The sequence below is a fragment of the Athene noctua genome, chromosome Z (assembly GCF_965140245.1).
Source record: "Athene noctua chromosome Z, bAthNoc1.hap1.1, whole genome shotgun sequence".
NCBI lineage: Eukaryota > Metazoa > Chordata > Aves > Strigiformes > Strigidae > Athene > Athene noctua.
In genome coordinates this window covers 69,337,895-69,354,339 of record NC_134077.1, presented here as the reverse complement: position 1 = coordinate 69,354,339, position 16,445 = coordinate 69,337,895, and the positions used below count along the sequence as shown (strand labels likewise).

The window sequence follows — 16,445 nt, the reverse complement described above, 5'->3', positions numbered from 1 at the left end:
CTCCAGTAAATGGATCAGCTTACGGATGGTAACTCGGTTGGTGCAATACTGCCACTGGTTCACAATCATGGCAGCAACCAGCACCTGCTGTTCTTTGTCATGCAGCAACCCTACAATGGAGACACCAGGCAATGTAGACAGTTGTTTAATCTTCTTTGTCTCTGCTGTGGCTACACCAAAGACTCACTGGTACCTTCTTGGGTCCTTGAAATACACTCTCCTGAAGTAGTCAATGCCAAGGATACATAGAGACTTCAGGCCATCACAATAGGATACTTCTTCCTCTTGTTCCCTGTTGGGCTCACGTCAGCCTCCAACACAGACAAACTGTTGGCATCACCCCATCACTCCACAAATCCAGATGGGTCCCACTCCCTCCTACCCTGATGGCATTACAGTACACTGTGTACCAATACCCACCAAAGACTTGTAACTCCTGGATCCAATGTGACAGGCCATCAAATTCATACAGTCCATTAAACTCTGTTATGCCCTTCCTCTGACTAGTCTAGAGACCCTTTACTCCTGGTTGTAGTATTCACTCTCTGACTCCTGTGGTGTCAGACCAGAAGTCCCTTCACCAAACTCAGGAGAAGATGTATTTTCAGCCCTTACTCCGTGTTTGGGGGACTGCTGGTTGCTTTCTACTGTCTTGGCAGCAACTGGTGTGGCAGCCTTGCCAGCTGGCCCTTTCTTAGCAGCTGTCTTTTCCTGCAGTTCAGGTACATGAGCTTCTAGCTTTGAGGTCAGCGCACTGTCCCACCCCAGCCATGCACAAGAATCAGAGGGTGCCTCGTGACATGCACCTGGGGCTCCCTCTCCCTCTAGCAGGGGGAGGCTGACTGCATTGGGCACCCCTGACAGTCAAGACACTGTGTGTGGGGATGAGAATTGAAAGAATTCTCTTTAAAACACCCTGGAACCAGCAAGACAGTCTCTCCACAGTTGGTATCTCAAAATATGGCCAGTCCATCCTCACCAGTGAGTTGGCGTATGACACTGATGCATTTTCCACAAACCTCCTCTACATGGCTCATGAGTACTGGATGTCATGCAGATCTGTGACAACGTGTTAGTTGTCCAGGACATTGTAGACCACTGCTAGTTCTCGTAGATACCAAACACCTTCCTCAGCAGGGGTTCAACTGCCTCAGTAATTGACAAGATCAGCCTTCAGAGGACACCTCACACTCAGCAGGAACCACCTCCAGAGGCTGCAGATTGTGGACTCTCTTCTGATTTCTTTGTTGATTCCCTGGTCCCTAGCAAGGGATCCCAGCTGCTGGGCTTCCCTACCGTCAGTTCCTAACTATCCCCCAGTTAAAAATCGGGAGCCACAATTCTTCTGTCTACCTTGGAGCTTGTTCAGGGTTATGGATGGGGTGATTTCTGCCTCTTGGATGACCTCTATCACTTCCTCCTTACATTTCCTTGCCAAAGGACTGGCTTCCTGATCACAGTCTTCCTCTTCCTCCTCCTTTACTAACTGATGGTACAGTCCTGTTGATCTCCACTGCCAGTTTCCTTTTTACTACTCTGGGGGGCAATCATTGTGGTTGGGGTTTGGTTCCCTGTTTCAACCATCATGTATGTCCTTAGAGGTAGAAGCCCACTTTCCCCTGTTGCTATGATGGTGCTAGACAGAGGCCCAACAGGTGTGGGCTAAGCCCCAACACAGTGCTAGGAGCTGCTGAGTCTCATTGGGGTAGGCAAGACGCCCTTCCACCAAGTGGTGTGCCAATTCAATGGGATTGTATGCCTGTACAGGTGTAAAATCCCAGGTTATAGGAGGTGGTAACTCAAACCCTTCTACATATTCTGTCACCCAGAGATCAACTGCCTTGTGGCATGTTTCTCTGTCAGTGCCACAAGTTTTTTACTCACACTGGGACCAAAACAGTTTCCACACACCCAACAACAATCCAACAATATTAGATAAAAGGATCAAACATTGTATGCAAGGATGTACAAAAAAACTCAGAGGACCCCATGCAACAGAGCTGGACACATAAACCCCAGAGGAGAAGAGAGAGTGTTATCCCTTGTTCTCTCTACAAGGTAGCTCACACAGCACAGGAACAGCATCACAGCCAGGGCCAGGCATACAGCCATTTCTTTTACCAAAATGTTTCCAAGCACAGTGAAATACATTGATAAGCAGCACAGCAAACAGCAAGAGCTGAAAGCAGCCATTAAAAAGCCCTAAACTGTAATACACAGTAAAGCAAGCAAGCTTTGTGAACCACATAGGAGCCTGCCAATTAACAAATTAACATGCTTAGATCAAAACTGTCATTACCTCAGCCCCATGCTGGGTGCTAAAAAGGACTGTGATGGATTGACCCAGCCAATGGCCAAACACCCATACAGCTGCTCACTCACTCCTGTCTCCCATGGGACAAGGCAAAAATAGAAGGTGAGAAGACTCTTGGACTGAAAGAATGAAAGTTTAAGGAAAAACAAAAGCCATGTGCACAAGGAAAGCAAGAAGAGGAACTCATTCATTACTTCCCATGGGCAGGCAGATGTCCAGCCACTTCCTGGAAAACAGGGTCTCAGCACATGTAATTGTTGCTTCAGAAGAAAAATGCTATAACCATAACCTTCGCCATTCTATCCTCCTTGCCCTGAGGTTTTATGGCCGAGCATGCCATTATATGGCATAAAACATCCCTTTGTCAGCTGTCCTGGCTGTGACTCTACCAACCTCTTTCCCACCACCAGCCTACTCCCGGGGTGGGCAGGGGGCAGGGCAGGGCAGAGTGGGAAAGAGAGAAAGCCTTGACAATGTGCAAGCACGGTTCAGTAATAGCAAAAATACCCCTATTATTAACACTGCTTTAGCCACAAATCCAAGGCACAGCACCGTATGGGCTGCTATGAGGAAAGTTTAACTCCATCCCAGCCAGATGCTGTACAATCACACTTTGAGGGAGTCCTCTTTCCTCATTCCCACTTCCAGTAAAGTAAAGAAAGACTTTTAAGATGATCCATGAGGGAAGTGGGATACTGAAAGTTTGTCACAGATGAGAATACACAACCCACTTTCTCTCTATGTGAGTCCTATCTGCTGAATCAACTCTCTCTGCTTCCACCCAAAGCTCTTCCCCACACGAGCGCTGACACTTACAGTTCTATGACGTTCTCCTTTTGCATTTAAATAAGCTTTGATTGCAGCCAAACCTGCATACTCTCCTTGGGCTCCACTGCAAGAGGAACACAAACCCTGTTACACAAGCGCACAAACCAAAAATGCTAGCTCTCTACTGAAACTTCAAACTGTCCAGCCCTAATCCTTCTCAACAGCATTAGGCAAGTGTCAGGAAATTAAGACATCCCACGGATTAAATTAGAAATGCACAAGTGTTAATTAACAGCTTTTGCCTCTTCTGCAAACAGTAGATGAAAAAACTTATGCTGGTTTATGTGCTTATGCTACGATGTTAAATCCTTTTGCTGACAGAGCACATCCCCATTTCTGCACCTATCAGGGGACTATGTGCTAGACCACAGAGAGGCAAATACTGAAATGCATAGCACAGTATACACAGTGAAACATAAAAACTCTTTCAGTGACATCCTAAGTGTAGAGTAAGCCCTCACCACACATTTTGTGTTGCAACTACTAATGGACATAAACAGGCTGCAGCAGTATTCATTTAGCTCTGCTTTATTTATTTCAATAGTGAGTATGCAGATCATAGGCATTCTTCAGTCAAACCTAGTATTACCTAGTGCATCAAATATCAGTTTCAACAGTTGCCAGCTCATACAACTTATTCCTACTCCAAATCTTTAATTTTAACTCATAGGAGGATATCAGTAACATCATCATTTTAAGGAAGCAATGATGGAGAAACCAGACTTCATAGAGAGGAAAACATGAGGGAAAAGATTAAACAAATAGAAAAGACCAAATCCTTAAACTTTTAGAAGACACATGAGAATAAGTCTCTGCAGTTTTGAAAAAATAATCTTGTTTTCATAACCTTGCATTTAAGGCTTGTCTTTATCAAATTTAATTTTAGGAACTTCTTCAATTTTTGGCTTGCACCTTTTCTTTAGAGGTAAGTTTTTGGAAACATGTTAAGGAGCAAATGTTCAGAGAAACTTTCCTACCTGTTCGGTTGGAAGGAGATCTTGTCATAGCCAGTAATCTCACATAGGTCCTTCTCTAAATCCTTGAAAAGCTGCTGATACCCTTGAGCTTGATCCAGGGGCACAAAAGGGTGGATGTTGGCAAATTCTTTCCATGAAATAGGCTATTAAAAGAAAAAACAATGGCTGTAGCTAAAAATTCTGCAGACAACTCTGTTTTGTTGTTACACTCTGTGAAGGAAAGAAGTTGCCCCATGATCAAATAAAAATCAAAACATTTCTTGTACAGCAATAGAAGTTCCCAACCTCACTATAGGATGCAGCCTTGTTAAACAGACAGCTTTGGCTGGAACTCAGGAAAAAAGGTGAGTTTATGACCTTTGGAATAAGGGGCAGGCAACTCAGAAGGACTACAAGGATGTCATGCAGTTATACAGGGATAAAATCAGAAGGGCCAAAGCCCAGCTAGGACTTAATCTGGCTACTGCAGTAAAAGACAATAAAAAATGTTTCTCTAAGTAAAATCAGCACAAAAGAAGGGCTAAGGAGAATGTCCATCCTGTATTGGATGCCAGGGAAACACAGTGACAAAGGATGAGGAAAAGCATGAAGTACTTAATCCCTTGTTTGCCCCAGTTTTTAATAGTAAAATCAATTGTTCTCTGGATACCCAGCCCTCTGAACTGGAAGAGAGAGACAAGGAGCAGAATGAAGTCCCCCTAATCCAAGCAAAAATGGTTACCAACCTGCTACATCACTCAGACACACCCAAGTCCACGGGGCCAGATGGGATCCACGCAAGGGTACTGAGGGAGCTGGCACAAGTGCTCACCAAGCCACTTTCCATCATTTATCAGCAGTCCTGGCTGACTTGGGAGGTCACAGTTAACTGAAAGTTAGCAAATATAACCCATCTACAGGAAGGGCAAGAAGGAGGATCCAGGGAACTATAGACCTGTCAGTCTGACCTCAGTGCTGGGGAAGGTTATGGAGCAGATCATTTTGAGTGCTGTCATGTGGCACGTACAGGACAAGCAGGTGGTCAGGCCCAGTCAGCATGGGTTTAGGGTAGGTCCTGCTTGACAAATCTGATACTCTATGACAAGGTGACCTGCTTAGTTGATAAGGGAAAGGCTGTGCACATTGTTAGCAAAGCCTTTGACACTGTTTGCTACAGCATCCTCCTGGAGAAACAGGTTGTTCATGGCTTGGATGTGTGTACTCTTCATAGGGTAAAAAACTGGCTGGATGGCCCAAAGAGTTGTGAAAGGAGTTAAATCCAGTTGGCAGCTGGTTACAAGTGGTGTCCCCCAGGGCTCAGTAATGGGGCCAGTTCTGATTAATATCTTTATTGATGATATGGATGAGGGGATCAAGTGCACCCTAGTAAGCCTGCAGACAGCATCTGGTTGGGCAGAAGTGTTGATCTACTTGAGGGTAGGAAGAGTCTACAGAGGGATCTGAACAGGCTGGATTGATGGGCTGAGGACAACTGTATGAGGTTCAACAAGACTCAGTGCCAGGTCCTGCACTTAGGTCACAACAACCCCACACAACACTACAGGCTTGGGGAAAAGTGTCTGGAAAGCTGCCCAGTGGAAAAGAACCTGGCGGCTTTGGTCAACCACTGGCTGAATAAGAGCTGGCAGTGTGCCCAGGTTGCCAAGAGGGCCCGTGTTGTCCTGGCTTGCATCAGAAATTGTGTTGCCAGCAGGACTAGGGAAGTGGCCATCCCCCTTACTCAGCACTGGTGAGACAGCACCTTGATTCAGTTTTCACTACAAAAAAGGACACTGAATGACTCGAGCGTGTCCAGAGAAGGGCAACGAAGCTGGTGCAGGGTCTGGAGCACAGGTCGTACAGGGAGCGGCTGAGGGAACTGGGGGGGTTTAGTCTGGAGAAGAGGAGGCTGAGGGGAGACCTCATCGCCCTCTACAGCTCCCCGAAAGGAGGGTGCAGGGAGCTGGGGATGAGTCTCTTGAACCAAGTAGTAAGCAATAGGACAAGAGGGAATGGCCTCAAGTTGCACCAGGGAAGGTTTAGACTGGATATTAGGAAGCATTTCTTTCCAGAAGGGGTTGTTGGGCGTTAGAATGGGCTGCCCAGGGCAGTGGTGGAGTCCCCATCCATGGAGGGGTTTAAGAGTCAGGCTGACATAGTGCTGAGGGATCTGGTGTAGTTGGGAACTGTCAGTTTAGGTTAATGGTTGGGCTAGATGATCTTCAAGGTTTTTTCCAACCTGGATGATTCTGTGATTCTGTAGCAAAGCTGGTGTCTGTCTCTTCTCCCAGGTAACAAGCGATAGGACAAGAGAAAATGGCCTCAAGTTGCACCAGAGGATCTTTAGACTGGATATTAGGAAAGACTTCTTCATGGAAAGGGTTGTCAGCATTGGAATGGGCCTTGCCCAGGGAATAGGTTGAGTCACCATTCCTGGAGGTATTAAAAAGATATGTGGATGTGGTGCTTAAGGACATGGTTTAGTGCTGGCCTTGGCAGTGCTAGATTAAGGGTTGTACTCAAAGATCTTAAGGGTCTTTTCTAACTTAAACGATTCTATGATTCTGTGATCTCTGGTTACATTTTTTTAACATTCAGAAGATGCTTAAAAATCCTTAAGTTCTCCTAGGTCACCTATCCTTATGCAGAGCTGTGGGAACACAGTGCAGAGAGTCACCTAGAATAGTACCTAACAGTTTGTTTCATACATTATGTTACTATCTATTTTAATTAGAAGGAAATAAACAAGACAGAAAACAGTGAAGGTAAAAGACATAGAGAAGGGAGTGAGAAAAAGGGGACAAAGGAAATCTAGTGAAAGATCAAAGTGAGAAGCTAACAGGGAGGGAGCAGAGTCAGAAGCTTGTTCAGAGTCATAAAGTCATTCAGTACCCAAAGCTTGGCTAAGGCTCTGCTCCATTTGCTACCACCTAGAAAAAATAAGATATCCAGGGACTGAGTGCTATCCTAAGAAACAGCAAACCAACAAAAAAGCATGAATTGCCAGTCCCACCTGACTCTTTCCATACTGCTGAGGATTTGACTTTAAGATTTGTAAAGCAAGTTAGGTACTGTAAAAGTGCATGTGGGAATAGGACTGGCATATCTAATTTCAAAAATTATTTTCATTATTTTTTTCAGAATGGAGTCTTCACTCAGCCACTCTCCTGATATTGTTGTACTCCTACTGTGCTTTTCAGAGCTTTTTTTCTAATGGAAAAAGGAGCTGATGACTTTAGCTACTTCTGAAACTTCCTCCTCAGCTGGAATACTAGCAGTCTTTACTTCTCTACAATGACACTGGCTAGATAGGTTACTCATGTGGGTCTCAAGCAAGACAGTATTATTACAACTTACTGTAAGTTCAGCTGAACTATTCAGCTTCATTGTGCAGGACCCCTAAAAATACAAACACATTTGTCAATATTTATTGAAATACATAAATATGTATTTAATTACCTATTTTTTTCTCTTTTTGGTAAATACCTACCAAAGGAATCATGCTGTGAACAAGGGAAATATCTTTGTTTTCTAATCTTTTCATGTACCGCACGATATTTGTCTCAGAGTGATAGCTGGAGAACACAAAATGTGGTGTTAAGGCAAGCAGATTAGCTATACCAGCTGTTTGATCTGTGCTCTAACATAGGAAAAGCTGTAAAAAAGAATTAAGACTGAGGATAATTTTTAATATATACTAGGTACTTATTTCCAAATCAGTACTTTATTCTTGCTAATAGCAAGGTGGATGAAAAGTGCCTATTATACTTTGCTAAGAAATGCTATTAGTAAATATGGAATATAAGGGCTCTAGTAATGCTGAAACTACATCGTCTAATAATAGCTTGTACAGTGTAGCAGATTAATGGAAAAACACATCTCCCCTGTGACCATGAGTATTCCTTTGCTCATTTAAAATGTGAAAGATATCTAATAATGCTACTAAATATATTATTTCAGAGTGACTGTGTGAACACAGCTACAAAACTCCTCAACTGACTCCAGTACCCCTTTTTAAAGGAGATACTTTCAGATTACAATAAAATATCAGATATACAGCAATTTCACAAACCTGTTGAAAACCTGATGTGTCAAGAATTTGGAAGTTCTCTTAAATGGGGTGCTAAGGATGCCTTTGGTTTCCTCGCCCATACCCTCAGCAATTAGCTCCTTTGACATAAAGAAACATGGAGTCAATACTTTCACAGAAATTCCTCTTTTCAGTCAATTTTCATCAGAATTAAGTTATACTACCAGTTTACCTCAAGATTCAGTTAGCTCTTAGAAAAAAAAAAAAAAACACCTTTATTAGCATACATATCTTTATATATCTAAGGTGACAACCGCATTATATTAAAATTGGGTACAGATGTCTCAGTAGTTCTCATCTCAGGAGTATTGCTGTTAATTACTAATGACATGCAACAAAACTTTCAGTGGGGGAGAAATAACTGACCACCATGTCCTATCCCTCACAAAACAAGTAACAGCCTAAATGCAGGGTGTCCCAAGATGACCCAAAGGACTGTCAAAATCAGAAAATGGCATTACTCAGTTACATAAATCATTGTTATCTCATACTGCTTCTTTCTTTAAGAGAGGACCTGAAATTCTCAGTATTCAACAAATGGTCATCATATAGACACCCACTGTCCCAAGAGCAGCTTTGCTTCACACTAACTTCTGAAACATTCAGATAATTTAATTTGTATGATCTATTGTCTACTTACAGCTGAAGACTCACAACCAAAAATCCATAATATGTCATCAAGATCTTTCTCATTTACAGTTTCATCAAGTGATACTCCAAGCTATGAATAAAAGCAACAGTAATTGGTCAAAGCTCTTAATTCCAGAAGCATAATATATTTGATCTGTTTGATAAAAAATATTCCAGAATCACAGGAGGAAAAAGAAGAAAAAGCAACCTACCCAATACTATGTAAATGTCAAGTCATTTTAAGTAATAGATATATAAATTAATTTTATTTACATAAAATTTTCCAATTCCTACCTTTCCTCTGTTAAATCATCCAAGCCAGATGGCTCAATCTTCAAGACTTGTAACAACCCTTCTAATGTTTCTGTTTACTACTTAATACGAAAATCGCACATTTTGCTAAACTGCCCCCTCCCCCCATCCCATTTTACAGAACATATTAAATTTTGCCAAAAGTCCTTAGTGCCTACCAAAATGTGGTTTAGATTTCAGTCTGTCTTTAGACAGTGCCACAAGGACCTGAATTCTGGACATCTCCTTGCATTTCATCGTTAAGTTTTAGTCTCTCTCCACTCTAGCCCTCAGTGGCATATTTAACATGAAACATAATCTTTTTAAATAGACATAAAATGAAAATACAATTATTATATCTGGAAGTTCAGTACATCACTTAACAATGTCATTCTTTATATTATCTTTATAATTGACTGATATATCTAAGCAAACTACAAGAAGACTTTAATTTTATTCTTTCGCACATGTAAAAATCAGAAAACTCAGAAAAAGTCATGCTACAAAATTTCTGAAAGGTTTAGGGAGTTGCTTACTCTGTCATCACTATAAATGCGAAAATTTATCTTTCTAAGAGCTGCCCTGTCCAAAACCTCTTTGACTGAGCATCCACACGTGATCGTCAAGGTATCAAAGAACAGATCATGATGTAGCTTATGACCAGCTCGCCTGAGACCTACAAAAAACAGTAAGTTAATTCTATTAGCTGCATACTGTATTGCTTACTTACACAGTACTTGCATAATAACCCTATTAATCTTGTAAGTAAATGTTTTTACACAATAAAGCAAAATATTCCCCTTGTGTATGGAGCAGCAAAATCACCAGATTTTTAGTGAAATGTCACTGCGCATGATGTGCATCTAAATCAGATTCAGACCTAATTAATAATGCAGACTGAGGGAAGATCCTTCTGATGCACTCAATTTGTAATACATACATTAGCAGAAATGGTGTATGAATGCCAGAGGATAAACATCGCAAGTGTGGAAAGAAAAATTTATTATATAAATTAACCATCATGGAGCTTGCCATAACAAATTTTAGAGTCTTAGTGCTTTACACATCAGCAAAAGGTCTTCCAGCTAAGCTGGCAAATAAAGCATGGATAATTGTGGCAATCATTTCTCAGTTCCCAGCAGTCCAGTTCTTCATAGCTCCTTCTGACAGCAATGATAATAATGCCAGCTAAAAAAACCCTATGAGACCACATAGTCCAGCTGCAATCATTATTTTCTGCTACAGATTCTGTGCTTTTGATCAGCTGTTATGCTTTGAGATTTCAGTGTTCAATAGCACGTATGATATCTACCCAACTGAACTGAAATGTTCCTATTTATTTAATCTCATTTATTACTTTTTTTTTTCTATGTTATTGTTTCTTTGTGCAGATTCCCGTGTGTAAACTAGGATGGTCCAGTAAGTGAACTACAGAGCTTGCAGCTGGAAAACAGCATTTGAATCTTAGCATCTAGACTCACTATGTAGACTCCGTTAGTTTCCCAAGGAAAGAAAAGTAATGCTTTGCAAGCTCATACCACACACATATCTGATTCTTGGATATCATTATCAGAAGTACATAAAAACATTAGTTATGAATTTTGTATTAAAATGTTCTCTAAAGTTGACAGAACATCAGTTGGCAAAGAAACCCTCTTAAGTTTATTTAAGAAGATATATTAAAGAAGGTGAAGGACTTAAGAACAGTTTCTGCAAACATACTCACCTTCAGCTAAGATTAGAGTAGCATTGTGTATCCGTCTTGCAATATGCCTTAATCCATCAGACCCATGGTATACACCAAACATGGCTGCCATGTTAGCCAGAAGAGCCTAGCATCCAAATACCGTTTAGGACATCATCATTATTATTATTATTATTATTATTATTATTATTATTATTATTATTATTATTATTATTACTGGTGTTGCTATTATCATAAATTATTACTTCATGTTATTTTGGTAGAAAGTTTCTTTAGCACCCAGGGACAACTACATATCCTCAACTGATGTTACACTTGATTATGTGTTGCCTACAAAATAAAAGGTGGGAAAGGCAGAATACTTTTATGAAACTGTAAGCACTGATTATCAATTCAATGTTCTTTGAAATGTAACTGTGTCAGGAATTATCATGAACTTAAATTCAGCTACTGCAACAAATACGGTTGAAGACTCTCAAGTAAAGCTAATCTCACGGGAAACTATTTTGGGTAATTACTTACTTAATCATGGTATTTTCCTGTAAGAATAGCTTTTTGGCAAACAAAAAAAAGAAAAAGCAAGCTTTTCACATCAAACCACATAGACAAAAATACAAGTTGTGACAATTCTAACAAGTAGTTTTAGAATTTTAAAACTGCACTTTTTTTTGCCTTAGGTGGGCAATTTCAGATCATTAGAAATCCCTTCTGTTTTATTAAATCAGTCTTGTTCATAAAAAACACATCACTACTCAGTGGTGTTTACACTGAGACAGATGGACTAATGACACTGCACAAATTCTGGGCTGAAGTTTTTAATAAAGGAACAGGTATTAATACCCTCTTTTCGAGCAGGGTTCCATTTTCAAAGGACTCAAAACAAATGCACAAACACCAGAATATTTCAATGTTCTTAATTTTTCTAGTAAAAACTGTCAAAACTAAAGCTAACTCAAACTACTGTGACGTTAGGATTCTAATGTTATGGTTATTTCTTTCTACTGCTGAAAATAAAATATGATGTTACCTGTGCTGTGCAGATGTTGCTGGTAGCTTTATCCCTCCTGATATGTTGCTCTCGTGTTTGCAAAGCAAGTCGGTACACTTCCTTTCCATTTGCATCTCTAAGTCACATGCAAAAATTTTGCTTCTGTTACTTATTTGAAGTATTTTAAGACATTGGGCCCTATGCATGCTAACCTGAAACTCGTTGTTTACCTTCAGAGACAGAAAGATGCTGGAGAGAATAAAGCATAAGTCAGGCCAGCTGTGATATCAGAGAGTGAGACTAAAGTCTCTAGATCTCTGTTTACATCATGGATGGCTAACATGTCCAGTCAGATAGAGCACATAGTGAGTTTTCCAAGCCTATTACACCAAAACTTGTTATTTGCCTTAAAATGCCACAGATTTTGGACCAGATGACCACCAGTGATCTCTTCCAAGCTCAATCTTTCTGTGTTTCTGTCATCAAAAACTTCAAAAAAATCCATGGCAGAAAGCTGCATTGAGAAATCACCATAGCTTTTTTTCATTTTAGCATTTTCTTTTCCAACTTTCTTGAGATACAGAAAGATGAAAGTAGTTTAAAAACATTAAATTAGGTGTAGTCACTGAGTAGCAGTAGCATGACACTGATAAATAGAATTACTGTTATTTTATAAGATTGTACCACACTTCTGATCAAAATTTGAATTTGGGATCAGATTCAGAACTATGAGTAAAGCTTAAGAATACCTTTAGAATAGAAAAATGGTTAAAAATATATTTGAAGGAGTATTACTATACAAATGAAATATTTCTAAGCTTACTGATAACCGTTAATGTCAGTAGTTATTCTGGTTACTGAAGTACTTCTGAATAGCTTCTGTATGTAATAAGTCATTCCAGTGACAACTACTTTGCATTTCTACTATTCCCACTTGTCAAAATTCAAAATATGTCACCAGTAACAATAATTAGAGGTAAGTTTTTGCACTCTGTTTCTCTGCTTTATTTAAGCTTGACTAAACTATGAAATAGATTAAGTTCCTTCTTGATTATTTGGGAGGTTCACTGAATTTTTTACTTCTTCCCATTTATGTTTTTAATGGCTGGATGTCAGAGAAAAAGGTATAGCAGTACAGAATAAGCAGAATAAGTTAGCTTGCAAAGCTTCATGCCATCACAATTAATCCTCTGCTGTTTCGGTTATCTCTTCAACCCACATTGCAGCAAGCACTATAGACAGTTCACAGCTTCATTCCATACAAAATGCAATTCTTTAAGCTTGCTTCCTGAAAACTGAAGGCACGTTTATTCTCTCTGTTTTCAAGAAAAAAGGGTGTTTGGTAAAACACCATGGTCAGCTGTTATTCATAAAGGCTGCACAAGATGGACATGTGTTTTATTTTGATTTTGCCTGAAGGGACTAATGATGAAGGGAGCCCTTACCTTGTAACACCCACCATTCTGCCTGGCATCATTCTCACTAGATTTTCCTTGACAGCAAAGAATGCTGCATGGGGTCCGCCGTAGCAGAGTGGCACACCAAACCTCTGGGAGTTACCCAGGACAACATCTACCCCAAACTCTCCAGGAGGCTTCAGAATACAGAGAGCCAGAAGATCAGTAGCGCAGCAGGCAAGAGTCTAAGAACAGAAATACACAGAGCAGTCAGTCTCTTGTCTGAAGGAATGGTGCTTGCATGGGAGCTAAGTTTAAACAACATATAGCTTCAAACACTTCCATATTACTGGCACAGAGCTGAGGTGCAATGGTTGTAATGGTTATAGTGGTTATCAATCGCATGGAGCTGAAGAGTAATACTTTAGACAGTATCTCATGTAACAGTTTCTATGACTGGCTTCTTGATGCATGTTGCATTTAGGGTGAGAAAGAATTTGGTAAGAGATAAGTCCCCTTGCATTCTAGCTGGTCCTCAGCGGTTAGAGGGGCTAGAGGTGGCTGGACTTACTTATCCCTTAATAGGTATGCCAGTTGGGGCTGTACGGATTAGTGGCTGTCACTACAGGTCTGACCCAGCCCAAACCCATCGATCTGTCCCTCTGATTTGGTGTCAGATTATCATCTCTCCAAGTTAGGCAAAAACTTGGGGTAGTACTTATCTTAGTTTGTATGTGTGAGTGGGTGGGACTGTAGTCAAGTCATTATTTTTTGAGTAATTCATTTCATGGTGCCAAGGGGTATGGCTGTTTTGGGGGGGAAAAAGAGGGAGGATGAAAAGCAAGGTTGGTGCAAGGGGTCCAGCTGGGTTGTGGGGGAAAAAAGGGAGGATGAGGCACAGAGTTGGCAGGTTGCTACAAAAAATTGTATTACGACAGAAATGAGTAGAACAGGAAATAAATCTGTCCTTGAAGTGAAAGAATGGGACCACACGGCCTGCACCCCACTTAACATTCCTCCTTGGTGCCACATCAACTACCAATCATTGGACCTTCATCCCGTCCTGTGTTTATTCTGGGCACTCTGTGTCAAGGAAAATGTATGTTTGACAGATTTCTCACTGGTTTGCTTTCCTCACACTTCCAACACTTAACAATGCATCAGGCTGAAATCTGAGAGACCAATAAAGTTTACTTTACCCCATTCTGATGAGCTCTTTCAACAAGTTCAGAGAAGTCTTCCACCTTCCCTTCAGTGTCTGGATACTGAAATAATACTCCACTGACATCCTTTCCACTGAAATCCATCTCATGGGGTAATTTGAGCTCAGTAATAACACCCGTATAACTGGAAAACAAAAATATGCAGAAGACAACATATGCAAACCACTTCCTGCCTTTGAGTGATACTTAATATGATGTTTCCATGGACTTATATATGACTTTTTTCTTTAACATACAGAGAGTTGAACCTGCTTTGCAGTGCTTAACATTGAGAAAGTTTCATGTCATAGTATACAGTACTGAAGAATAATTGCATTTGGTATCATCATCAGAATATGGAGCAAAGCAGAGCAGAGGATGCATAAGCTACCTGCTATCAACATTTTGCTGCTCTAGCATGTTTAACTTTGAGAATCAGGTCATATTTTTAGAAGATGGTTACTTTAAACTGTAAACTGTAAATGTACTTAGCTTTCATCAAGAGAAGTTTTGCTATCTAGCGTAATTAATTTCCTAGATAAAAAAAATTACTGAACTCAATAAACAAATGTATGCATTTGCGCAAATACCTTAAGGGGAAAATGATATACATTCTTTGTATCAGATGTTTAGTCTCTTTTTAAAGATCTTTCAATTATTTTGCAGCTGTATTTGAATGCAAAAGTAGAGGTAACACTAAATATTAACAGATTTCTTCTTCTTTTTTGCAAAGAAAGCATGATCCTATATCCAAAAGATGTTAGGTATATGATGAAGAGACGTAGATGAAAAATGGTTCAGTGTAAGTGAAAAGATATGGTGGAAAGTGGAGAAAAACATTACTTTGCTCTAGTCTGGACCACTGCTATAGTCTGAGGGTGGCATCGGACATCTATATAGAACTTTCTTCTTTTGTTGTGCCTGTTAAAAAGAGAAGGGAAAAAAAAAAAAAAGTGTTACATATCAAGAATATATTGTTTTCCATGGAAATAAAATTAATTGGTTTTCTAAATGCGAGTTAAAAGGCAGTTGTAAATTTTGGTTATCATAACCAAATTAAGTGTAAGATTGAATGAAATTTCTGATCCATAAGAAAGTTCACTTCAGACACTGAAATGAGATCATATGTGACAAAAATTAAAACAGAACATGAAACAGAACAAGGAGCCAACTTAAGAAGCTGCAGGAATGCCTCCAAATACACATAGACTTTAAAAGGAATACAACTGTGCTGTTTAATACAGATTTTCAGTGTTGCTCCAGATAATCAAACATGAGCCATCAAAACAGTAAAATAGACACTAAGACAATTGCATACTTTTCATTGGTAAATGTGATTTTGTATCAGACTGATGCTTTGAACAACTAAATAGTTACAACACAATCTCTGTTGTGTAATCTTCTTCATGATATACAGTGCTACAGTGACTGTCAGTCATCTCTCAGATTTCAGTTGATTAGCAAATCCCTTTCAAATGCCCCTACAATAGAGATCACTGAAAGTAAATTTAGATATACCAGTAAGTTTCACTTTTAGCAACTCAGGACTGACATACTTCAGCAGTTTTTACAGCTCCTTTTAACCACTAGTGCAAAAAAATAATTCACACCTTCGGTGTTCGTGGACACAAGAGATTCATGGCCCAGACTGTTAGGTTATGTGATAAAAGCTCCTCTGCACCCCCACAGAGAGGCAATGGCAGGTGGGGGACCCCAAGTAACACCCCATCCCTGCTGCTCCCGGGCCCATCACAGGAGATGTCGGCCCATCAGAGACCCGTCTCCACAAGCTCAGAGGAGCACAAAGGCCCCAAGGCAGGTGGGAAACCAAATTAATTAATTAACCCAGACAAGACACAATGTCTTCCCCTCTCCACCCCACCCCAGTAGGGATACATTATGAGATGCAGGGGAACAGCATTTTGTGATTGCAAGGGCTTATTATGAGATGTTTAGGGGAAAAGGGATACTGCTAAGTGATCTTGGGAGGAACAAGTGTAAGAAAATAGTGAGGTAAGGGGGTAAACAGGGCCAGTCATATAGA

General features: G+C 40.3%; 1 protein-coding gene across 1 annotated transcript in view; it reads right to left on the bottom strand.

Moving 5' to 3' along the window:
- The window catches only part of GLDC (glycine decarboxylase), a 50,794-nt gene that overhangs the window by 14,961 nt on the left and 19,388 nt on the right, over nt 1-16,445 (bottom strand). Inside the window, exons 5-16 of the mRNA XM_074931658.1 lie at nt 15,245-15,322; nt 14,399-14,546; nt 13,248-13,444; nt 11,842-11,938; nt 10,836-10,941; nt 9,646-9,785; nt 8,829-8,909; nt 8,171-8,268; nt 7,589-7,673; nt 7,456-7,497; nt 4,120-4,262; nt 3,131-3,206 (exon numbers count right to left, since the gene is read on the bottom strand). Of these exons, the coding sequence (XP_074787759.1) occupies nt 3,131-3,206; nt 4,120-4,262; nt 7,456-7,497; nt 7,589-7,673; nt 8,171-8,268; nt 8,829-8,909; nt 9,646-9,785; nt 10,836-10,941; nt 11,842-11,938; nt 13,248-13,444; nt 14,399-14,546; nt 15,245-15,322 (1,291 nt within the window). The remainder of the gene's footprint in view (nt 1-3,130; nt 3,207-4,119; nt 4,263-7,455; nt 7,498-7,588; nt 7,674-8,170; nt 8,269-8,828; nt 8,910-9,645; nt 9,786-10,835; nt 10,942-11,841; nt 11,939-13,247; nt 13,445-14,398; nt 14,547-15,244; nt 15,323-16,445) is intronic.